The 24,073-nt window shown below is 60.5% G+C and overlaps 5 protein-coding genes across 5 annotated transcripts; all 5 read right to left on the reverse strand.

Moving 5' to 3' along the window:
- Window positions 1–2,030: 2,030 nt before the first annotated feature.
- LBRM_29_0450 (cofilin-like protein) lies at window positions 2,031–2,450 on the reverse strand (the record flags this gene model as incomplete). Its single annotated transcript, XM_001566343.1, has 1 exon — window positions 2,031–2,450. One exon carries the CDS (start codon window positions 2,448–2,450, stop codon window positions 2,031–2,033), a length of 420 nt encoding a protein of 139 aa, XP_001566393.1.
- Window positions 2,451–3,159: 709 nt separating this feature from the next.
- Window positions 3,160–3,828, reverse strand: LBRM_29_0460 (conserved hypothetical protein; the record flags this gene model as incomplete). Its single annotated transcript, XM_001566344.2, has 1 exon — window positions 3,160–3,828. The coding sequence occupies one exon, from the start codon at window positions 3,826–3,828 to the stop codon at window positions 3,160–3,162; it is 669 nt and encodes a 222-aa protein (XP_001566394.2).
- Window positions 3,829–5,562: 1,734 nt separating this feature from the next.
- LBRM_29_0470 (conserved hypothetical protein) lies at window positions 5,563–14,313 on the reverse strand (the record flags this gene model as incomplete). Its single annotated transcript, XM_001566345.2, has 1 exon — window positions 5,563–14,313. The coding sequence occupies one exon, from the start codon at window positions 14,311–14,313 to the stop codon at window positions 5,563–5,565; it is 8,751 nt and encodes a 2,916-aa protein (XP_001566395.2).
- Window positions 14,314–15,438: 1,125 nt separating this feature from the next.
- On the reverse strand, window positions 15,439–16,965 carry LBRM_29_0480 (conserved hypothetical protein; the record flags this gene model as incomplete). The annotated part of the gene is made up of 1 exon (XM_001566346.2): window positions 15,439–16,965. One exon carries the CDS (start codon window positions 16,963–16,965, stop codon window positions 15,439–15,441), a length of 1,527 nt encoding a protein of 508 aa, XP_001566396.1.
- A 1,127-nt stretch (window positions 16,966–18,092) lies between these two features.
- Window positions 18,093–20,738, reverse strand: LBRM_29_0490 (conserved hypothetical protein; the record flags this gene model as incomplete). The annotated part of the gene is made up of 1 exon (XM_001566347.2): window positions 18,093–20,738. The coding sequence occupies one exon, from the start codon at window positions 20,736–20,738 to the stop codon at window positions 18,093–18,095; it is 2,646 nt and encodes an 881-aa protein (XP_001566397.2).
- Window positions 20,739–24,073: the final 3,335 nt, after the last annotated feature.

A 24,073-nucleotide genomic window follows, 5' to 3' on the forward strand; every position in this document is an offset into this window, starting at 1 on the left:
GCATCTCACACACCAGGGGAGACGACAAAGCACAGAGAGAAAACAAAGAGTTTTCGCCGCTTTCTCCGTGTTGCCTTCTTCGCGGCTTCTCGCGCCTTTTCGCTGCATGCGTAGATGTGTGTTGTTGTATCCATGATGAGTTCACACACACACACACACACACACACACACACATGCGGTCTATATTGTCGTTGCGCAGATGGTGTGTCACCAGAGAACGTGCACGCGTGCTGCACATTTCATTTTTGGTTTTTTTTTTCGTTTTTTCCTCACCTCTGCTTCGCTTTGTTTGTTGTGTACGTTGACGCACGACCGCGGTCAGCCTTACACAGGGCACGAAGCCATAAGCCATACACACGCACACACACACACGCACACATGCATTCACACGCAACGCTGATGCTCACTCCCTCCGCCTCAAGCACGCAGGCAAACACAGCGAGGGAAAGAGGCGAAATGGGGGGAGGGAATCCCGAAGACACAAATAAGGTGACACACATCCGCGGCCTCGTGCACTCGCACAGGCACCCAAAAGCGCCTGATCGTCTCTTCTCGTGATGCACCAATAAGAAACAAAAATGAGAACCAAAAATGCCCGTTGTGCGAATTTGCCTCTGCGTGCGATAACAATACAAGTCGACAAGGGAGCGTGTGCGCGAAATGCAAATGTGTAGTACCGCATGTTAAGTGTTGGTGTCGTCTCTACAGTCAGCCAACCCTTCCTCCCTTCTCTCCCCTTCCCTACTCACTCTCATCGATAGAAACGTCCTCGTGCGTTCGATACAGCTCATCACGGGATGAAGCAGTGAGGGAGAGAGAGAGGGGGGAAGTAGTAGGCGCAGGTCAGGGCGCACACACACACACAAGCGGGGAAGAGAGGAGGAAAGAGAAAGAAGGCCCAGAAGAAAAAGAGCGAGAACAAGAACAGAGGAGGAGGAAGGAAGGAAAGGGTGAAGCAGGTGCCGCTGTGCTTTGAAGATGGGGCCTGTCCAAGCACGCTCACAGGCGCCGGTACTGCTGCAGACTGGAGGAAGAAGGGGAAGAGAACAGAAGAGAGCAGACAAACTAGCAAGAGGGCGGGGGCAATAGAAGATGGGAGGCAAAGCGACGCTGATACACTGCCAAAGGCAAGCGCAAGCACACGCACGCACGCACGCAGAGACTAAAGAAAAGGCAGAGAGGAGATCGGGAAGACGAGAGAGAGAGCTCAGCAACGCACGCGTGCCCCACATTTCGGTCCTGCTGTCTGGTCCAACTCAAACCAACGAAGGAATGCGTATCATCAAGTACACGCACCTGGCGAAGGCGACTACGCCATGGTGCTAGTGCACACATGCAACAAGCTCTGTTATGAGTCCCTCACCCTCCTCTCGTCTGCAGTGGCAGCAGTAGCGGTGATGGTAATCCAGAGAAAAGAATGAAGCAGCGCGTCGCTGCTCGCGCGCGTATCTCTGTTACCCCTCCCTCCTTGCTTACCAGTGCTGCTCCACATCGTCGCCACGGGCGCCAAACTCCACAACTGGTGCTGCCGCTGCACATCTTTACAAGGCGCTGGTGTGCTCCTTACGCGGCTCTTGCCCACCTAGCAGTCCTTCTTCCCCTTATGCCTTTTACTTGTTTTGTGTTCATGTCGATCCCTACAGGCGGCACTGACGTCTCCACCGGCCACGGTGGCCTCTACGACGCTGGCCACCTCGCCTCTTCCTCTCACCGCCGACGCGTCGCCGTTTGACGCGCACTTCATTGTCAACTATGCGCATGCGCACACGTGCCCAGGCGTACCCCTTCCTCTGCCAGCCACATTATCGCAGTCAAGCATTCAGGCTCATCGAGAAAGAAAGAAGAGGGCGCCTGTGAAGACATGCACGGGCACATGCAACCTTCAGTCGGTACAGGGGGGAGGGGGGGGGGGGGGCGTGGAAACAATTTTTGGCGTCCGTCGCTGACGCTGAGACACTCCTCCCTCTCACTCGCTTGCGAAACTCTTCTTCTACCAAAAACGCGCGTTCACACACGGCCCACGCGCCGCCCTACACACTGCGGTACACCTTCACCTTGCGGATGATCTCTTCGGCCATCAGCTCCGATGCGTCGTTCGCCTGGATGGGGAGGTAGCCCTCCGACACAGCGCTCAGCGCATCTCGACTCGCGCTGTACATCATCTTCTCGCGCGGCTTCGCAGTGTCGGGGATCCATTGAATGAGGATGAGCTTGTCGCGGTTCGATCCGGTGTCGGCATACTCAAAGTCAAAGGCCACGTAGCATGGATTGTCTGCTGGAAACTTATCCTTGAAAGCGTCGTATGTCACGCTGCGGTCGCCAATCTCTGTCACCTCAATCTGCCTCCCGTCTGTACCAATGGCCATCATGACATAGCGACACTTCTTCATGCGCAGATCATTGATCGCGGTGTGGACTCTCTCGTCCAGCGTAACACCAGACATCGCCATGGCTGCTGTGCAAAGGCCTGGAGGAGGGACACGAGGCAGCGCCGAAGGGGGGGGGGAAGAAAAAGAGGGGCGCGGGCAGAGACAACGAGTGGCGTCTGTATTCAACGTGGAGGGAAGACGAACAGTCACAGATGAAACCCCTGATCCCACGGTGATGGAGAACGAGAAGGGTAGGTGAGGAAGAGGGGGGAGAGGGCGTGAAGAAAGAGAGCCAAAGACCACAACAACGTCGATGGGAGGAGTTGGAGAGGGTGTGGGGGTGTGGCTCGCTGTGGGCTCAAGCGAGGAAGAAAGGGGAAGAGAGACGAAAAGAAGAAAAGGGGAGGGAAATATGGCGGGATGTGGAAGTCCTGCAGGAGCGTCGGTGGGGAGGAGGGGGAGGGGGGCGACAGAGCAGCCGGGCAACGACAGAACAACAAAACAAAGAGAGAGACACCGCGAGGGAGAGAAATGACAAGGAAGCGCAACAGCCACACTTTCGATAGAAACGTAAAGGCTGCGTCGAGTGCAAACTCGAAGTTGGGCGGACAGTCACACGCTGGGAGAAAGAGGGCATAGGGCGCGAGAGCCAGCTAGGGATGGTGGGGAAATCGAGGTCCCTTCAAGGCCTCACTAGTGTCTGTGTGTTGTTGTTCATGTGCTCATTCAAGTACTTGCTTCGCCTGATGTCCTGCGTATGCCACACATCACAGAATTTCGGCACGCTTCTTCAGCTTAAGCCCAGCAAACTGCGCACGAAGCCGGTGGAAGAGCTCATGGGCAGCAAGCAGATAGGCACTGATGGCAGCTGCTGAGATGGCGGCAGCGACGGCGGTGGTGCGACTGACAAAGTATCGGCTGGCAGCGCGTTTTCAGGCCGCTGCAGAGGACTGTCAGTTGGCTCAGGGTTCGACGCTGGACCTGAAGCCTGCGGGTAGCCAACATAAGCAATTCCCGAGCTATGCACGTACACCACTGCCAGCAGGCCAATATCCTCGTAGCGAAGATGGGGGACAGGTGCCAGGGGATCGGTTGTGGCGGCCGCTGCAAACTGTCGGTCCTTCAGCCTCTCACCTGGCCAGAGGAGCAGCTGCGGCTGACACCATTCAAGCCCCGCCTCCTCCAGTCCTTCGTGGTCAAACGCCGGTGTTGTTGATTCCGCCTTGGCGCCTAACAAGAGCACCGGCTGTGTCGATCCGTCTTCGTCGCTCGCGGGTTGAGTCCTGTCCCCAAGCTGCCGGCCGCCGTCTGCAGCGGTGGCGTATCTGCTTGCTGGCACTGACTCGAACCCCAGCGGCGGGTAGTCGATCAGAGCTGTGGGCGGCATATCGCCGTAAGACACATCTGCCCAAAAACTGAGAGCGTTAGACAGCGTCTGCCCTTGCGCTGCCACTTGCATGTAGCGCTGATGCAGCCGCTGTGCCGCGGTGGCTTCCTCCTCGAGCGTCGATAAGCGCCGCACCGTGACAGCAGCGCAGAACCCGTGTGCCTCCCTCAGAGCCGCCGGCACAGCGGTCCGCTGTACAGCGTGGGATGGGTAGAGCTGCACATGCACGTCGACCGACTCCTCCCTGGAGAAGGAATGGCGCTCTGCGAGGAGAGAGAGGTAGCGCTCGCGCACCGTGGTCGCCAACTGGCGCACGACACGTCGAATGCGCCGCCGAGGAGCTTGCACCCACTCTCGGTAGAGGGAAGACCCAGAGAAGACACCGAGGGTGTGAATGAGGACGTCACGGACAGAAAGAGAAGTGAGGCTCAGCTGAGCACGTGCCACGTCTTTGCCGCCTTCTGACAAGTTGCCAAACTCGGCAGTACGAAGGGCCTCCAGCACGCGCTGCAACGGGTACCCATCCAAAGCGTCGGGCTGCCGTGACGAAGTGGCCACCGGTTCAGAACGGGGACCAGGCGACGGGGAGGTATGTGCCGAAGAAGACACGCTGCAAAGAATGTCAATATCACGCTGCACCTGCTGCAGCGCCGCCCGCGTAATGGCGCCCCCGAGGACAGAGAAGAAGAGCTGCTGCCCAGGTGGGGTAGTCCCTGAGGGCGCGGACTCCGCCATGGGTGGCTGCGGGTGCGGCGCCTGCCTCGGTACAACCCCAGTATAAAACGGGTGCCAAGCACCTGCTAGCCTCTTTTCCCCTTCTGCAGGGACGTCTTCCGTGAAGAGATGGGGCGTGAGCAGCGGGAAGGAGACGGCGAACGAGTGCAGAGAGAAGACGTCGGCAGAGCCGTGGCGAAGGAAAGGCAGAAAAGGATCAGAAGAACGTAAAAACCAAAGTGCAGGGTGAATGGATGCAGCGCTATAGACGCGGCTGACTCACCGCACGTGGAAATGAATGCATCGAGGACGGCCTGGGAAGAGGCGCTGACACGGGTGAGGAAGCGGCAGTCGTGTCGACTTGTCATGGTTGCATTCCGGCTCACACAGGCCTCACAAGCAAAACCTGTGCACTCTCCGTGCGCGCTCAAGTCTCTATGAAGGTGCTACACACCCCATTCACGTATGCCACTCCATCACTCACTCCTCCCCTCCGCGGCTGCATCAGTCTTCATGACTAAAAGATGCAAGGCGCACAGAGGAATAAAGGATATGGCAGAGAGTAGGGCGACAAGTTGCGGCAAGCAGCAGCGCATGATGCATAACTTGAGGCGAGTGCTGCGGTGTGGCCGTCAAAGAGACGCATATCACTGCACCAGAAGGGCGACCGAAGCAGGGAGGGAGGGGGGGGGGGGGGGCTGTGCATATGTGCGAGTCGGAGACAAAATGGGCACCACTCAGGATTGGGAATGGCCGAGTAAGCAACACAAAAAAACACAAACCGAAAAGATCAGCGCAGTCTACCCGCCCTTTCTTTCTCTCTCGCTCGCTCTCTGCATAGGCAAGCCGAAGCACGTCTCTATCTATATCTACACAGACACGCACACAACACACGTGTGAGTGTGCATATGCCTCTGCACCTGCACGCGGGCGGTAGGAGAGCAGACAGCCTCTGGCACACACACACACACAAGGATCAGCTGCGACACTGAAACACCACAAAACAACCAGAGGCTCCAGTCTGCCTCCTCTCGCCTTGCCGCCGCCCCACCACCGCCTTGACTACCACTCAGCGATGGGTGCGCGCTATCGTCATGGCTCCGCTGCGCCGTCTATAGGGGTAGGCTGCACTGTCTCTACCGTCTGCGCTGAAAGCGAAGGCAGAGGAAACAGTGCAAAGTGGGGCTGCTGACGGATCCCCTCACTAAGCGAGCGCACATAGCATTCCCATTCCGCCGTCCCTCGCTGCTGGGGCAAGTCACGCCAGAGCATCTGCTTTAGCGCCCTCTTGATCCGGCGCTCCTCCCGGCGCAACGCAACAACGCTAGAAGGCTCGGCTGGCATCCCCGATGCGGCGGCCGAAGCGCTCGCGCTGGCGGCGGCGTCGCTGCCGACCATACCCTTCGCGGCCCCCACCGCCTGCAACGTTTGATGGCTGCGCGGCGGTGCCTGACCGCTTTCCGCGTCCGCTACTCCTGCAAATTTGTTGAGGTGTATGATGGATGCACTGCCAACATCATTCGTATTGTAAAAGCCGCTATCCATGTGCTGCCTGTGCGAAGAGTTTTGACCATGCTGCGTGTTGTGAAGATAGCTGTCGTGGCAGCACGTGCCGCTTCGTGTGGTGCGGTGGTGCAGGTGAGGGCTCGAGGCGGGTGGGCAACCGTTGGTTCTGTCTCTGGCAGAGGAAGTGTTAAACCGCAGTGCGTCTCCAAAAAAATGAGCTGGAGACGGGTGTCGTGGCGGCTGTGAAAGGGCCGCTGATGATGGCGAAAACACAAAGCATTGGCGTGCCGACGCTGCTGCTGGCGGTCCCCGATGACGCAACGCTGGGTTGATGTGCCGTCGCGTATCCTCTTTGTACACGATGGGAACAAAGCGCCCCTGAGGCGGGGCTGCTAACTGGCGCAGCGGGCCATCGAGATCCTCCTCATGCACGACGAGGTGATCCCTGTCGCAGTGCGGCAACTCTGGCCACGCTGCCATCCTCTTCGCCCGCAGCCGCTGCTGGGCAAGCATCGCATCACGCTCAGATGCCGTGTTGCCGCCACCGAAAATGTACCCGCTGTGAGTGCGGCAGTCGCCCATCTGATTCAGCTTAGCAGACTGAGCCGATAGCCACTGAACTGGTCGCATCTGAGGATCAACAAACATGAGATTGTACTTGGCGCGGCACGAGGAGCAGTACGGGTTGAGTCGGCCGCAGCCGAGGGAGTCAGTGGGATTCGTGATTGTCCACGCACGGTGTTGCTGCCATCTCGTAGTCGCGGACGGGGACAGCGTGGGATTGTGAACAACGTACAGCGGGCGGCGCGGGCTACCAGACGGACTCTGCCAACGTTGAGGTGAGATGCGACGTCCGGCTTCGTCTGCCAAGAGGCTTTCCAGTTCCGCGCTGCTAACGCGGTGGAAGCGACCGGCCATGTCACAGTAGAAGAGATCACCGTGCTGCGGCAGGGTCGGCTGCCCATCCGTTGCATCTCGCTCTCTCCCCGTGGTGGTTGTGGCGGTGTCTGCGGAAAATCGACGAGGATTCCCCAGCTCTGTGGAGGACGCAAACGCCGACTCGTGTGCTCCACTACCCCGCACCTGCACGCCGGGCACGTGTCTCCCTGACGCTGAGCCGGCAGGCGCTGAAGCGGGCAACGATGTGCGGTTGCTCGTATGCGACACAGTGGAGAAGGGGGCACCATCTTCCCTTGCAGGCAATTCCAGAACCGTTGCACGTTCACTGCTGGCACGCTCTGGCGGTTGCCTGGTGTCTAGGCTGCAGATGCCTTTACTACACGCATCTTTGCCGCGCACAAAGTCATCACTCTTCGCATCGCTGGCTGCCTTCGCTGTTGCAGATGGTCCGCTGATCTCAGGCACATCTGCGCTCGCTCTCGTGAGCCTACTGTGATCACCCGCTGATTCCAACGCAGAACCAAAGGGGGGCTGCGCGCCGCACTCTCCCCGTCGCGGCTCGATTGACAGTATCGACTGCTGCAACGATGCCTTAAGACTCTGTTCAAGAGCGTTGCTTCGATCGTGCTCTGGTGCGCTCACCTTCTCTGTTCCAACTTCCGGCACGCCACCGTTCTCTGGGCCTCGGGTGGCGTTTCCGCCCCTGCTTGGTGAAGCGCTAATCCACGCTGTGGCCCCACCGCGGCGAGTGGGGCCAGTTCTGGCCGCCTCGCTGCCACGACCGCTGTCGACGCTGACGTCTCTGCCAGTACTCCTCGACGACAATGACGAGGTTGGCGAGAGTGAGGAGCTTGGCATCTGCCGACAGCGGTGTCGGTGGCCCGGGACGCGTTCACGCTCACTGGGTCGCCGATGCAGAGGACCTCTCAGCGCTGCGTCGTCATCTTCCTCGCCATCTCTGATGCACGGTGCGCCGCTGCTATTTCCAGATCGATGAGAGCGGTGCTGCCTCGCCGCGTGTGTCACGTCGTCGCTGCAAGGAGCAGCTGGTTGCTCATCATGGTCTTTCCCTCCCATGAGCACCTCGTGCCCGGAAGCACTCGGCCCCACGGGTACAGACGGTAGTCCAAGCCAGTATGGGTGTGGCGTGTGAAAACCGAAGGGCAGCTCTGTGCCACCCCCTTGCGCAGCGTAATGCGGGTCACGGAAGTCGGCCTCCCTGTGGCGTCGCTGCCGAGCCGCCTCGAGCACACACTGCAGGGAAGGGTGCACTCGTGGGGCCGCCGCCGCATCCGTGTCCTCCGCCTGTGGTCTGTCACGCTTGTGTCGCGGCGAGCGGTGCTTCTCACGGGGGCGGGGGTGACATTGGTGTTGCGAGCGGAACGCCTTGTCGTAGCTGTTCTCCTCGCGCCGGCGGTCGCTCCGATGGTGACGGTGTTGCCGGTAGTGTCTCGGTGAGGCGTCGCCATCTCGATGGCTGCGCTGCTTTGACCGTCTCTTCTCCCTCCTTTCAGCGCGCCGCCTCTCCTGCGATGCGGCTGACTCATCACGATGACGATGATGACGCAGCTTTCGTCTGTGCGGGTGTACTCCTGCAGAACCCAGGTGCGAGCATGAGGACGACGACGAGGTCCGCCGTGAGGCGTCGCGTGCTGCGCCAAGCCCTGCTGCTGTCGCTGCGGTCAATGGTGTCAGTACAGTGGAAAGAGCGGAGGCGCAGTTTGGTACGCTCTCCTTGAGAGCCGCACGCAAAGACAGGGGTGCCGCAAAGGACAATCGCGGTGCCGTCGCAACCGATCCGCGGCTAGAAGTGCAACCGCCACGCTTGGTCCTGAGGTCATCACCAGCAGACTCCTTGAGGGTGGTGTAGCAATACGGGTGTGCCGCAGGCATCACGTTGGGTGGCAAGCAGCTCACCGTGCGCGCGGTGCCAACGGCAACTGGCGCCAATGCGCCTGAGAGTGCACCCGCCTCCGTCGCCACAGGTGGCTGCGTGAGGCTACAAGCAACGGTGCCACCACCAAGGCTGCAAATACCAGCCTCTGCGTCCGATAGACGCGGCGTCCGCGACAAGCGAGAAGAGTGGGTGCCCAGCATCGACTGCGGAGGCTGAACAAAGGTTTCAGGAGAGCATTCAGCGGATTTGACGCTAGGCAGCAGAGCTGACGGTGCAGACGACGACACATTACCACAACCTGCAACCGCTTCAGCAGCGGTCGCTCTTGAGAGGTGTGCATACCTCAGCTGCCGACTAGAAGTAAGGCGTGGCGGGCCCTTCTCCAAGCCGCTTCCATCGCCCTGGGGGTGCAGCACCGGCATCTCCAGAGAGGGCAAGTCATACAGAGAGGCATCAACACTGTCCACTGTAGAGCAAGGCGCGACGGCAGCGCACCGTGACGTACTCAGCTGTGCAGTCGCGCGCACAAGTGCGGTGCTGGATGCACCCGCAGTGTCGCTCCAGCCGGCGCTCGATCCTGCCACCTCAGCCGCTGTGGTGGGCTGAAAACTATTCTGAGGGGCATCGCAAGTGGGCTTCGCACCGTAGCTACCACTTACAGGGCTCGGACGCCACAAAGGTGCGTCACCGCCACTTTCGATGGCTGCGCTTGTAGCGAGAGTGGCGGTGTGGAGGTCATGGTCAAGCGGCAGAAGTCGCTCCTCAGCTTCCTGATCGATGCTCTGCAGTGGGCCTCGCAGAGGACCGAGGTGCTGCTGCGCTGGCGCTGAGTTTGGCGCCGTGGCACCTGCCGGTTTCGCGGCTGTCATCACACCGCTAGGGGATGTGAAGAAGGATGCTGTGGGGGAGCAGTTTGTGCTCGGCAGCACCGCGTCAGGGCCGTCGGAGACTGCCTTGTGGAGGTGAGTGGTGGTACACAAAGGTCCCACTCCTGCAGCTCCTCTGCTGTGCGCACCGTCCGAGCCAGGTGCAAGCCCTGCAGAGGGAGCAACAATGGCACTACTCCACTTCGCCTCCCTCACTGCGTGCATGCAAATCTCTGCGTCAGGCAACTGCACGACGGCTGGCTCCGCTTGCGCATTCGCGGCAAATGACGATGCCAGTGCCTGCGCGGCCGGAGGCACGCCAATGGGGGCACGTGTGTGGAGTTCGTTCACGGCGGTGGCTGAGGCAGGAGAGGGTGGCACAGGCGATTGAGGAATGCTCAAACCATTTAGTGGCGTCGCGGATGGGGAAAGAGCACCCTCACCGTTGCTGTTGTTCTCCAAACCTGTCGTTTCCTCTGAGGCATCGGTGCCTTGCTGCCCGCCCCCCTCGTCTGCTTTGTGAGTCGGCGTCGCTGCCGACTCACGTGTGCACACAAAGAAGCAGTCGTCGTAGCGCTCAGTGGACGGCAACACAGCCACGCTGCTCTCGTCGTCATTACCGCTCTTCCTCTCAGCGAACTTTGCGCCGAGGAAGAAATGAGGACCCACACGTCCACGTCCGCCCCTGCTGCTGCTGGGGCCGCTGCGTGCTACTTCTTCTCGTTGCCCTTCCACAGGCCTCGAGAATCCCCCACACCACTCCCTGACGCTGCCAAAGCACGTTGGGCCGCTAACATTGTACGGGTGGTCAGATGGCGATGGCGCCCACCCTACTTCAGCTCGCATCTCGTCCACGGCAAAGGATGTCGAGGGCTCCAGTGGCGGCGGCGCCGCATCGACGTCATACTCCGAGACACGCTCATCGAGTGCATCCGCAGACAGGGCCGCAAATGAACTGCCCACTCCGCGAGTGTTCATTACATGCAGGGCCAGAAGCGCCTTGGGAAGCTTCACTGCCGTGCTCGCACCGCGCGAGTACCCACTATAGCGATGATGATGATGGGGCCCATGGGCGGCGCTGCGCACGCCTGTCTCTGGGACAGCCGTGTGGTTGCCGTCTCCGCCGAGCACCCCAGTCAAGGCGTCGAACAAGGGATTGGCCACGGACAGTGTTGCCGTTGCTGCGCCACGCTCGTGTGCATCGTGCGGAATCAGAGACGCCGAAGCGGGAGGTGGGGAATCGGACAGGTACCTAAGCGGGGCCTCTAACGCCCCCTCTGTCTGAGCTGCTGGTTCGCCCTGCCCTGCAATGGAGGCGTTGATTGGCCTCCGCACTGCAGACACCACCGCTGCCGCAAGGTCGAACTCATGGAGTGGATGCGTGTCTGGCACGCACGCTGAGGCCTTTGGCGCACCGGTGGAGTGCGTAGGTAGAGACGCCGCGCTCCCCGGACGGAGCAACTGTGATACGCGCTGTGGGCTCCTGGGCGAAAGAAGAGCAACGAGCCCGGCAATGTCGCTCTCACTACTGATGCTGTTGCTGTGAAACGACGACAATGACGACGATGTAGCTGAAGAGGAAAGCTCTTTTGGCGCACCCGTGAGCGCGAGCGGAGACTTTGACGAAGCAGCAGTCACATGGTTGCCTTTCAGGGCCCCAGCGTGGCTCGACAAGCTTCTTGTTGACAGTGTCGATTTCGGTGCCGGCGCGTAAGATGGCTGCTGTGGCGGTACTTCGTCAAGCAGGTTCGACCGACGGTTCAGTGGATCCGCTGGTCGTGTGGGAGCTGCGTGTATTCGCACAGTAGCCTCGGGAGTCAGCGACGTCGGCTCGCACGACATCTCCTTGGCCTCCTCGTTGTTTGTGTCCGTCTCGCGAGATGGGGTGGCGGTTGCAGCTGTCACAGCAGAGTCGCTTAAATCGGGTCGGTCAGACTTCTCCTTCCCATCCCTCCTACCTGCCGTCCATTCGGGGAGGTGACGTTCCGCACCGGTCCTCCCCACGCCGTCGAGACCGCCATCCTCGCCTCCGGTGTGAAGCACGGCTTGCGCAGCACTGATCATCTCCGTCCCTGAGGCAGGCGCTGCGTGCAGAGCCTGGTGTACTTCACTGGCATGGCCCTCCTCTTCGTTTGGTGTCTGAGTACGCGGTGCCACGGCGCCACTCTCGACTCCCTCGTCGCCTCCATTGCTGTCGCTGGCGCATCCAGCAACGCTGGTGGAAGGTGCTGCGTGCAGTTGCCCTGGAGGGAACGACCGCCCACCAGACACAGTGCTGCGCTCACTTTTGGTGGCGTGGCGGGGTTGAGCTCGGCTACTGTCACCCCACCCCGCACCCTTGTCCCTCGCCTGCCCTGACGCGGTTTCCCCGCCCCGCGAGTTGGCAGAAGGCTGTGAGGGATTATAGGTGCTACCGGGTGCAGCAGTAGAAGCAGTGGCGGCCGCAGCTCCCACCACGGCAGCGCTACGACCGACAACGCTCTTCCAATCTCGTCCGTCAGCAACGCTGTCCGAAGGCTCGGAGCTGAAACTGCGCGCGGTGACCGGTCGACTCACCGACCGGACGAGCCAGCTCACCTTCGTCTGCATCACCTCCAGATCTTGCGACTCGTTCTCTGCGCTGCCGTCGCTGCTGCCGCGGCGAGCTTCCGCTGGAAAGACGCGGCCGTCCGCAGCAACATGAACGCGCGCGTAGGACTTAACGCAAGTCGTGAAAAATGGTGCACGGGTGGACTCGCCCTCTCCAGAGGCCCTCAACATGCCTGCGTGCTCACTATGCATCGGCGGCGCACCTACCACTCCAGTAGAAGCGGCGCACTTTGCACCGACACCTGCCGAATGGTTCGTCTGCGGGTCCATGCCGCACTGCGGCGAGGACACGCTCGGTGACCCTGGCTGCCGAGTGTTGCTGCGCCGGGCGAGGGATCCTCCATAGCCCTCATCAACTCTCTCCTTCGCCATATCGTGTAGATAATTCGCGCTGCCTTGGGTCAGAAACATCGCATCTGCCGCACTTGCAGAGACTGCGAGGCCCGTGAAGTTGGATGGGACAGACAACGTGCCGGGCTCGTGTGGTACAGCCTCGACGCTCTTTCGCGCCATTGCCGAGACAGGTGACGGTGATGGAGAGACGACCGTGATGCAGCGGGCTCTGGCAGTAGTCGGGGACAGCGATGCCACAGCACAACCCTCCGAAGAGCCGGGAGCACCAGCCACAACTTCTGCTCCACCCCCTCGCTTTGGCGGGCCTGCGTCGGTAATGGTCGCAGTTGCCTTGGTGAACATCGACTCGTACCACCGCCGTACGCAAGCTGCCAGTACTTTGTTCTCGCGGTGGTAAAGATATTTGTTGAGCTGCTGCTCGAGCATTTGAACGTGCCGCCGCTCCTGCTGCTCTTCTGTGAACTCCACATAGTGTACCACAGTCGCCGCGTCGGCTGACCCAAGCGGCTTCACGGGCAGGGGAGCCGGGCGCGCGGCGGCAGACGCGGACGATGCCGCCGAGAAGCCTGGAGGAGAGAGGGGAGGCAACACAAAAGACGGTGTGGCACTGCTGAGCGCAGCGGGGGCGGAAGGTGGCCCAGCTGGTCGAGGAGGGGTGGCGTAGGGGACAGCGCTGACACCAGAATGGCCGCGTGCGGCACTGCTTTTCGACTCTGCACTGTTGCTGCTGCTGCTGCTGCTGCCTGTGCTAACGCTGCTGCCACTTCTCGTACTGTTGCTGCTAGCGCTGTATGTGGACGAGGAAGCCTCGGAGCTGGTTGAGTCTAGTTTGCGGCGACATCGACGTGGGGAAGGCGATGACCGCCTCACCGCTGCGGCGGCAGCTTGGCTGCGCCCTTGGTGGTTTCTCTCACTTAGCGCCAGCGCTCGGGCAGAAGGCCTCGCTGAAGATGAAGTCTCCTGGGCGTGCCCAGAAATCAGTGGCCTCTGCGAAGTCCTGGAGCCTGCGGCAGTTGTCATCTGGAGCATGTTGCTACCTTGCACCGCCACTTTCGCCAGGCGAGCCGAGGGGTCTCTGCTGCTGCTGCTGCTGCTGCCGCGTGCCGTAGCACAGTCACGCAGCTGCCCCTGATGCAGCGCGGAAAGCTGGTGTGTCTCCCAGCCGCTTTGAAAAACAGTAACCCCGCAAACGCGGCAGTGGACCTCGCTCGGGAACGGAGAGTCGACCACGTCTCGCTCTCTCTCTTTCACGCCACCGACAGCAGACGGATGAGGAGATGCTATAACACCCCCGCCCCCCGTCGCCGCCGCTGAATTAGGAGCGGCGTCCTCTTCGACTAATGAAAAGGGTCGCGGGTGATAGGCTGCCGGCGAGTCTGAGAAGCGGGTGGAGGGACCAGTCGAGGAAGGCAGCTCACCCGACGCATGTGGCGAGGTGCGATGCGGGGTGTACACAGACCCTTCCACCTGCCCGTGTGCGGTCGCTGCGCTCATTGGGGGGCGCCCTCCGTACCTCTGCGTCGATGCAAGCCGGGATGAATATTCTTCCTTTCCGCGCTGCACAATAGCCTCCTCTTCACCGCACCCTTCGCCTTGGTCACGACTCTCGTGCAACGCACCAGTGCCCTTGTGCATCTGGGGTGACAATGACGCACCAACATGATGAAAAGAGGCCGCGTGCGGGGTTGAGGCGGCTTTGCGCAGTCGCTCGCTTCTCTCCCAGTGGTGCATCGGCGTCCGAGCAACGACTATCACACAGAGCGTGAGAACGAGGTGGGGAGATGGGAAAGAAGGGTCACAAGGGGCACTGACGCTGGCAAGGCGCCACTGCACAGCTTTTCGACACGTTGGAAGTCAGAAGAATCGAGGCTGGGGGGGAGAGAATCAGCGCGCAACACACGCACGCACCCACACGCCACGCGCAATCAAAGAACGCTGAGGCGGACTCTTGACAAGGCGCAGGGTAGTCGTTGCTGCGGCAATGCTCAGACCACTAAGCACGGAAAGCACAACAGAGAAAGGCAGGTGAAAGCACTGCGCTGAAGTCCCGCAGTGTGCGTAGACCTTGGAAGGTTGTGTATTTGGATTCTCATCTATCTTGCGCAATAAGCGCCGTGCTCGCGGGGAGCGTGGGCTTTGGGGTTGCAGTGTGATCGTGTAATGATACAAGGGAAACGAAGGGAAGAACAGATAAGGGGGGCTGGAAGTCAAAGCGCTTGCATGTGGACGGGCCGAGCACACACACACACACACACACTCCCGCACGCGTCTATCAGTGTGAGCGTATGTCGATGCACAGACGCTTGTGCGGAAGCGGGGGATACACGCGCCAGCACTTTGCTCCTCCCCAGCGTGGATGAAAAGGATGCGTGTGTTGCTGTGGCAGTAGAAGCCGGAATGTAATGGCTGGTTTGGCGCGTACGTGTGTAGTAAACCGAAGATGGGAGCGAAGAGCAGCAGCGACAGTTGCAGGGAAAGGGTGTTTGCGCATGGGAGAGAGAAGTTGAGAGCCACTGTGCCTTTGAGTCCACTGCTGAGGTGCCCGAGGTGAGCCCGATGTGCCTTTCCACCGACACATGCAGGGATTCTCTCACAGGGGCAGCCCTGCCCCCATCCCCAACTTTTACCACAAACTCGGCTGCCTGTCATTGGAGAGCGCGAGGCCAGGCAGCTGCGCAGCAGTCTCACCAGTGTATCGAACACACGCAGGGGGGTGTATAGTCGTCCACATTGCACAACAGCGCGTCTGACAAAGCGGGTTTGGGGGGGAGGGTCTTGTCTTGCCTTCGCTAACGCGTGCATTGGCCCACGCTGAGAAAACACGCAAACACACACAGCCATGCACAGACGTAGCACTCACACCCTCCTCCTGCCTTGCTGTCGTCCGACGCCCCTGCGTGCATTCGTGCGTTTGCTCACGTGGGTCTCGTCCATCTCGCCATACTCGGACAGAAGCTCCTGTGCGGCCTGGTTGCTCACCAAAAAGCTGTCGCCGCGGTGGGCGTACTTGATGGTGCTCACGTGGTGTACGCGGTAGCCACGCGCAAAGAGCTCCGCCAGGACACGTGCGATGTTGCGTGTGTCGTCGATGCCGCTGTGCCTCCGCCCCTCAAACGACATGCTCATCTGCTTCAGCATGTGCGTGAGTCTCACCTGCCGGCACTTGAAGTGATGGCTGTAGCTGTGCCGGATGTTGATGTAGCGGTAGCACACTGGCGGGAAGTCGACGCCGTCGCGCAGAACGCTGCACTCATGCATGAAACGGCGCATGTCCCAGGGCCCGTCGGTAGCCATGCAGAGCATGGCCTCCGCAGACACATTGGCCTTTGCCGCGTCTGTGAGCTCGTCGTAGACGAAGCGGCGCTGCTCCGACTTGAGGTTGTGAGAGAGGTGGTTGGGGCCGTAGTGCCGCGCCCACATTCGGCAGAGCGGGTACACCTCCGTCCTCAGCCAGTCCTGGAACTGCGCGACAACCATGGGCAACGGGTCCGCCAGATCCACCATCTCCTGCGTGATACCCGTCAGCTCTGTGCAAAATGCTGTCAGCTTTGGATTTCGAAGTGGTCGTACATACCGATGGAACTCCGCCACAATGCGCAGCGTTGCCGTGTCCAGCACCACGACAGGAAACTCAATGATCTCATGTGGGTAGTGAACACTGCCACTCGCGCAAGTGGCCTCAAAGTCGCACACGAGCACGTGGCTGAACGGCTGGGCAAGGAGGCGTTTGAATGGTGGGCGAGCCGGAATGCCGCAGGGCGTACCAAGAGGCGGCGCGGGGTTAGCCACCACCGCCCCGCCTTCGCCACTCTCAAGGAGAGAACTTTCCTCGGCAGCACTACACGGCTGCGGCTGCTGCTGCTGCGTCACCTCCGCTGTTGAAGCTCCACTTTTACCTCCGCCGCTCGTGCACGCCTTTGTGGCCTTGCGCACCTGCGACTTTCGACAGGCGCCACCGTCGGCGTGGCTTCCTCCCATGAGAATATCAAAGCGGCTGCCGCCGAGTGCGAAGAGGCCGTGTCTGCTGCGGTTATGTGCGCCATCCCGAGAGGAAGGAGGAGGAATCTGTAGGAGCTGTGATGTCGAGGTCGACTGCAACTCTGCTGCAACCCCGGAGTTAGAAGATGGGAAGGATGGCGATGAGGATCGCGCCTCCTCTCTCTCTGCGGTTGGCGAGGCATGTGCTGCGCTCGCCAGAATGTCATCATCGCGAGGGCTGGACGTGAAGGAGGAGGTCTCCCACTTCATGCTAGACGTGATCGCGGGTGCTGTGCTATCGAAAGCACGCTCGCCGGAAGCCGCAGGAGGAGAAGGTGGTGAGGCAGCCTGCCTCTGAAGCTCCAGCTGGTACAACTCCTTGGCGAGAGAGCGGATGCGCGCCATGCACGGAAGACGTCGATGCTGCGGCGAGGTCGAAGCAACTCAAAGACATAGTAGAACTATCGGATGAAGTGAGCCGTCAACGACGTTCGCGTACCTGCGTATAGACTCGTATGCTGGCGTGCTGCTTTCACAATCGGGCCAACGTCTAACGGGACCAGTTCTCTCTTGGTCAGCCTGTATGCTAGCGACCAGCAGAGACGTCGAAGCGCACGATAAATGATAGGGAATGAGAGCCGAACGGTGCAGGACTGTAGGAAGGAGAAGGAGAGAGAGGTAGAGCATGACTCAAACGTCCGGCACGTCTATGTTTGTGAGTCTGCGCCCCGGCCCCAAGATATGCGCTGACAGGTGTCCAGGAAGGATCTGCGACCTCGAATACGCTCTAACGCGAAAAGGAAAGTGGGAGGTGAGGCAGGAAAGGCAAGTGCGCCACGGCTTCAGCCAAACTTCAGCCGAGAAGAGGGCGCGCACAGGATGCATAAATGGCATGGCGTCAGCATATCCACACAGAGAGGGAGATAGAGTTGAAGTCTGGATATGGCGTTGATGGGTCGGCCCGTACCCCACCCTTCAACTTTACGACAGCCATGCACCTGCGCGGGCGGATGCCGCTCTCAGCTCTGCTTTTTCGTTGCACGTTGTGTTTTGGTCTATTCAAGCGCAATCGGAGATACGCCAACGAAACTGCGCACACACGCACACACACACACACACACATATATATATATATATGTACACACGGGCACGCACTGCTCCGTGGCGACGGAAGGGTGGGTGAAAGCGCACGCGCAAACGAAGCGAGCACAACTATCAAAAGGGCAAAAGCACAGAGAGAAAAATGTCACACGCACGAATATCAAGCAGCGCGATCAGCACAACACGAGCGCCAACGTCCGACAGGGACCACATCGCGTTGAACGGAGACACACACGCGCACACGCACACACGCGAAAAGGGCCGCCGGAGAGGAGGGGAAGAGAGGCAGAGGCACGAAAGGGAGGACAACGACGCCATCATTTGTGCGCACCAAATTTAAAAAGTGTGCGACATCACGTATTCAGCCATCGCTTTCTGATATGCACACGCACAAGGTCCTCACTCTCCCGCCACTATATGGAGCAGGAGGCTTAGCACGAGTGATCGTCCTCAGTCGCGGAGCTGGGAGCAGAGATGGTCGTGGGCGAGGCATCGGACAATCGTGTGCGGCAGGACGCGGCAGACGCCGTCGAGGGCGGAAGGGCGAGGGGTGCCGATCCGGCCACGCTGCTTGCTCCGGTCAGCAGCAGTCCATTGAAAGGTAGGCGGTTCAGCGGCACTTCACAGAAGGTACATCCATAGTGGAGGAGGCCTATCACGATGGATGCGATGTTGCGCGCGTCGTCGAGCCCGCTGTGCAGTCGTCCCTCAAAGGGCAGATGCAGCGCCTCCAGCATCGCCTTAATCTTCCCCTGCGAACACTGGAAGAAGCACGCAAAGGTCTGCTTCACGTCGATGAACTGGTAGAAAAGCGGGGGGAAGCGGATACCCTGGCGAGAGACGCTGTGATGGTACATGAACTCGCGCAAGTCCATCGGCCCATCCGTCGCGAACACGCAGCGGGCGTGCTGCGGCAGTGTGTGGGAGAACCAGCGCTCAAACTGCAGAATAACCTCCTCCAGCGACGCCGCCGTGTCCACGTCCTCCTGCCGCATTCCAGTCAGCCTTTTGCAAAACGAGCTCAGCTCGCGCTTGTATCGCGGCCGCACGAACCGATGAAACTCCGCCACGACGCGCTGCAGCCGTACATCCACGACCACCACGGGAAACTCGATGATCTCGTGCAGGTAGTTGTGCGGCGGGTGTTCCTCGCAGGTCGCCTCAAAGTCCAGCACCAGCAGATACTCATACGGGCACGGCAAGGCGCCGAGCGGCGAGGTGTACGACAACAGCGGCGACACCGGCACGCTGCACGCCCCACCAGCACTACCGTTGAGTGAGAAGGGTGGCACGCCTGGGGCAAGCGTGGAAGGCATGAATGTGCTCGGGGTCGTTGCCACGCTGGGAAGGTGACCGAGAAAATGTGTAGCAGCACTGTGCGACATGGAAGCGTAAAACGCGTTGGGCGCCGCACTGCGGCGTCGCAGCATCTCCTCGCGTGTCTCCAGGTGAAACGGCGCGCTGCTCGACGTGAACGCATTGCAGCCGCGCGGACTAGTGCTCATGAGCGACGCCGACGGCTGATACGGCACCGCTGCCTCAGACAGCGGTGTCGAAGGAAAGTTCAAGAAACCCGCCTCGCCTTCGTCCTGGGTGCGCGGCGCCGCCGCCGGCGTCGCGCCGCGATCCAGCATCATGGCGACGTGCTGCGACGGGGAGTAGGTTGCGCTGTTCTCGGACAACTGCTTCATCGAGGAGGAGGCTGCATTGTTGGTACTGGCGGCTCGACTGTCTGTGACGGAGCTCGGTGCTGCCGGAGAAAACGAGACGCTACGCTGCTGCTGCTGCTGCACACTAGGCGGGGTGCGACCGTGGAAGAGGCGGGCACGGTAGCTGAGCGTCGTCGCTGGCGACGCAGCAGACGTCGTGCAGGCCACCCCGGTGACATTTGTGCCCGTGTGCAAGTCGGTGGTGGTCGGCGTAGAAGTGATAGCAGCAGAAGTGGCAGTGGATGTCCTCGGCGCACCAGGCCCGTCAAGCGTACGGCCAGCAGAGGAGGGGGTGGAGGGCGCCTCGTGCTCGTCCGGCTCTGGCATGGCAGGAACCACCGAGCATGCAGCCGCAGCGGCTGGTGTGCCTGAAAGAGCCGCTGCAAGAGTACTATGCGCTCCATCCACCGACACCGCCGGCGGGTTATTACTGGGCGCCACGACGACATCCTTCTCGTAGCCTTGCAGGTCCAGCGGCGTTGACGCGCGCCGCCACTCCGCGCCGAGCGCCTCATCCAACGCACGGGTCAACTCATGCTCGTTCAGGACAAGCTTGCGCACCACTTCAAAGTGGGCGCGCACGTGATCCCAATGCTCTTCTTCCGTGGTACCGAGGTCGTGTGAGGGATGTGCGGCGGTTACCACCGCGGGTACTGCTGTCGAGCGACTGCCAGAGGCGGTGCCGGCCCCACCACTACCTGCGTCGCGTGCAACAGCCGCTATGACCGGTACGTCGGTGCTTCTCATAGGCTTTGGGTGGGGAGACGCAGCGGCTGCGCCTTCCGAAAAGGACCCTGGTCCAACCGCCGCCTTGCCAAGAGTGTCCAGCGACGCGCATGAATACGCTATCTCGCGCAGAGCACTCAGCAACTCCGGAATGGTGGCCGCATCGCCCGGCACCAGCTCCAGCATCTTACGCGCAGATGGCTGCGCTGAAGTCATCTCTGTAGCTTTGGAAGCCGTGTCAACACCTGGGGACACGCTGCGCTGGTCAGTTCGAGCGCCGTTGCTTGGGCTAGCGGTGTGCGACGCTAGTGGCGAGCCGGAGACTAAGGTACCAGACATTGCTTTAGGGTGCGCCAATGGCGTGCCAGGCGCCAGCGCGCGCGTTGGTTTCGCACGACCGTTCAGAACGGCCTCCAAGAAGGAGTGCGAAAAGGCCGTAGAGCCGCCCTTGCCTGTCGGTGGAGATGTGATGCTGACGTCGTACTGCACAGACCCTTTCGGTCCGGTAGTGGCGTCAGCGGTGGGCTCCGGCGGAGCCTCAGCTGGTGGAGTAGACAACGTCAATGCAGTTGCCGCCTTCATGGACGCGCGGTACTGCGCAATCTTAGTGGCCTCAGGGGGACGCTCCATGAGTGCAGACATGAGCTCCGTGGCTAAGGTACGGGCAACTTTGCAACGCTCCGATGCGGATCTGCAATCAGTCGAAGAGCCTGTGGTGTCCGTGCAACGGTGTGCATGGGTTGTGCTAGCGGCTTTGTGGTGCCGCTTTGCTGCTTTAGATGTGCCGAAGGGAGAGCTGGTGCTGCCACCGGAGCCGCTAAGAGCAGCGCAGCTTCCATTTTGCAAGACGCCAGCACCGCTGCCACCAAAGGCGGCAGGTGCGGAGGTGTTCAAAGAGGCTGGTGACGACCCTGCTATCAGCGCCGGTAGCTGTGCAGACGATGCTGTTTCATCCGCGATAACGCTCGTGGGCGTGGCACGTGGCTGCGTCAACTGCGACCGCAGCGGTGTTCTCGGGGCCTCGCCAGAAAAGGAAGAGCAAATGAAGCCCTCGTGGTGGTCCAGCTGCCCAGGTTGGCGCGCAGCTGCTGCTGCCGTCGCAGACGTCTCGTCCTCTCGGTATGCCGTCAGCAGCGGTGACTCCAAGTGCCTTGTGACGGCGGTATGGTTGTCGGACATCTTCGAGGCAACAGGCGTTGGCTGCTCAGGTATGGATGCGCGGAATGAAGAGTCGCATGGAGACACTGACGCCTGCATCTGACACGATTGAGAGAAAAGGCTGTGCTTTCTCACCCTCCCCTGCTGTCGTCTCCACTACGCACGTGGCCGTCTCGTCACACCTTCGGCCTCTTGACGGGGTGCCGATGCCTCCACCACCGTAGACACGCCAGGGCACAGACAAGCTGCAATCAGAAAAACAGCGAAACGTAGATGACAGCGATGGCAAAAAAAAAAAAAAACACCGACGGCAGAGCCAACGTTAGAGAGAGCGAGCAGATGAAGGTAGAAGACGTAATGCCAGAAGCAAAATAACGATCTCACGAGCACGCCCACACGGGTGTACACGGACGGAGATTGACTAATACGAGATGCAGCCGCACTCACTCAGATCGAGGCAAAGCAAGCAAGCCCAGACACACGAAGGGTGGAAAAGAAAAACTTGAGAGGAAGCGCACAAAAAGAGGCGAGCTATCCACGTGCACAGATACACATACGCACACACATGAATAGGCAGATAGGTAGACCTCTATAACGAGAGAGACAGAGAGAGAGAGACTGATCGATACCTACGTGTGTGCGTGTGCGCGTCGGCCCTTTCGGTGGATAGCTGGTGCGCGGGTGTTGGCTGAAACTCGTTGCTGTGAGTCCACAAGAGCGAAAGGGGAAATAATGACAAGAGGAGCACACCAAATGAAAGAAGAAAATCAGCAGCAGAGTCGTGCACGAACATACGCGCACGGAAGAACAGAGGAGAAGCACGCCGTCAGGCACGCGCGCACTGACAGATATAGAGAGGGGTCGTCGGCACACCACATAAGCTAGGGGAAAAAAAAAGTGACGACGAGCACACACACACAGGCAGGCACACTAAGAGAAACTCACTCACAAGTCTTCACAGCAATCTGTGGGCCACGCGTTGCTGCTTCACAGACCGTCTCGTATGCCCTTACCTCTCGTCGATGACTGGCCCAATCCGTCCGTGGCTGGGTTTCGCCGTCTAGGCACCGTATCTCTCCCCCCTATACGGCTGCACCAAGCCTTTGGCTCTCACACAAGCACACGCGAGGCCTGCCCGGGAGCGTATACGTATGTACCTCTCCACTGAGCGAAGGGTAGGAGACGCAGAGGATACGGCGAGCTGAGTGGCTGCCTGCCCGTTGGCGGATGTTCACTTGGGTGTGTAAGTGCAGATGCGTTAGTGGGTACCTCGGAAATGCTTCAAGAAGCTGTGCCAGGACCCAGCGACGCTACTGTCAGCAGGTGCGAGGGAAAGCTGACCAGAGAAAGAGGGAGAGAATGAGAAATGCAAGCGGTAGTGGTGATGGTGAGTTGCGCGTAAAGCGAGAATGTGGTGCGAGAAGAATGAAGAAGAGATGGAGCAGGGAAGGGGGGAAGGTGCTCCCGCGGCCCCTTCATGCATGCGCTATCGCCAATGTCTTTTCTCTCGCCACGTCACTCAACACACACACACACACACACACACGTCTTCTGCTCACCTCCTGTCGCGGGTGTGCGTGTCACTTGATTGTTGATGTGATGGCGCTCCACAGATGGTTGGAAGAGCGCAGGAAGTGAACGGGACAGAGGAAGGGAAAGGGAAGTCATGGCAAGGCTGCACAAGGCCTCCCCGAAGAACACAATTGAGTGCTTGGAGTTGACGATAGGTGGGTGCTTGGGAACACCAAGACAGACCAGCACAGAGAAACAGACAGGCGACAGGTTAACAAATGACGGCATCCGCACCACCACTACCCCCCGCACACCATGGTCTATCGCGTTGTCTTCAAGCGGGTCCAAAAGCCCAGCCCAGACCCTTCCCACGCAGCCCGATAGCTGCAGACTGGGGGTCCGCCGCCTCTTGCCGCCGCGCCTGCGTGGGCCTTGTTGGAATGAGGGCGTTGCGTCCCTCCCGGGGCATCGCGCCCCCCTCCCGCGGCGCCATCCGCCCGCAGCAAGCGCGGAATCCCCCCCAAAAAAAAACTGAGAGGGGCGCCTCCCGCATGTCGCCGTCTCTTTTTTTCTTCGTGTGGGCGGCCCGCCTGGGGGCGGCGCGTTGGGGTGCGCGTGGCCGTGGCGCGCGAGGCGGGGCGTGTGCGCGCTGCGCCACGGAGGGGTCAATGCACGCGCATCCGCAGGGGGCCGCCGGGGCGCTGCGATATCGGGGGTGATTGGGTGGGCTCTTCCGCTTGGCCTCTGTTGCAGGCGTTTTGCGGGCCGGCGGCGGCGCAAAAGTGCCCAAGGGCCCCCCTGCGACGGCGGCCAGCGCCGCCCCCCGACGCAAACGCCACCGCGCGGAAAGACCGGGGGGTCCGTTGCCGGGCGCCGTTCCCGCGAGCAGGTTGCCCCCAGCCTGGAAGGTCGGGCCGTGGATGCTTCGATGGACTCTGCAACGCGCCGGCAAGCGCCGCTCTTTTCCTTGGTTCCACGCTGAGAGGGTGGGGGTGGCAAACCTCTTCCAAGTGCGCGCTCTCAACGGAGGTTCACAGCCGACAGCGGCACTGTGCGCCAGAAGGTGGTAGGCCTTTCACTTCTGGCGGCGCGCAGCTTCATCCAGTGCCAAAGTGCCCGGTGCCCCGCCCACCAGAGGGAGAACGGCAGTGCGGCTCGGATAGCGTCTTTGCCTGCGGAACGCGTGGGGTGCAAGGTCATCAGCGCAGAAGGCGTGATGTGCTCTTGGGTGCCTCGCCTCCCGGAGTTCCACGCACGAAAAAAAAAACGGAGATAAAGCGGCAGCGCGTGAGAGGGGCGTGGAAGAG

Source organism: Leishmania braziliensis, chromosome 29, assembly GCF_000002845.2.
Source record: "Leishmania braziliensis MHOM/BR/75/M2904 complete genome, chromosome 29".
NCBI lineage: Eukaryota > Euglenozoa > Kinetoplastea > Trypanosomatida > Trypanosomatidae > Leishmania > Leishmania braziliensis.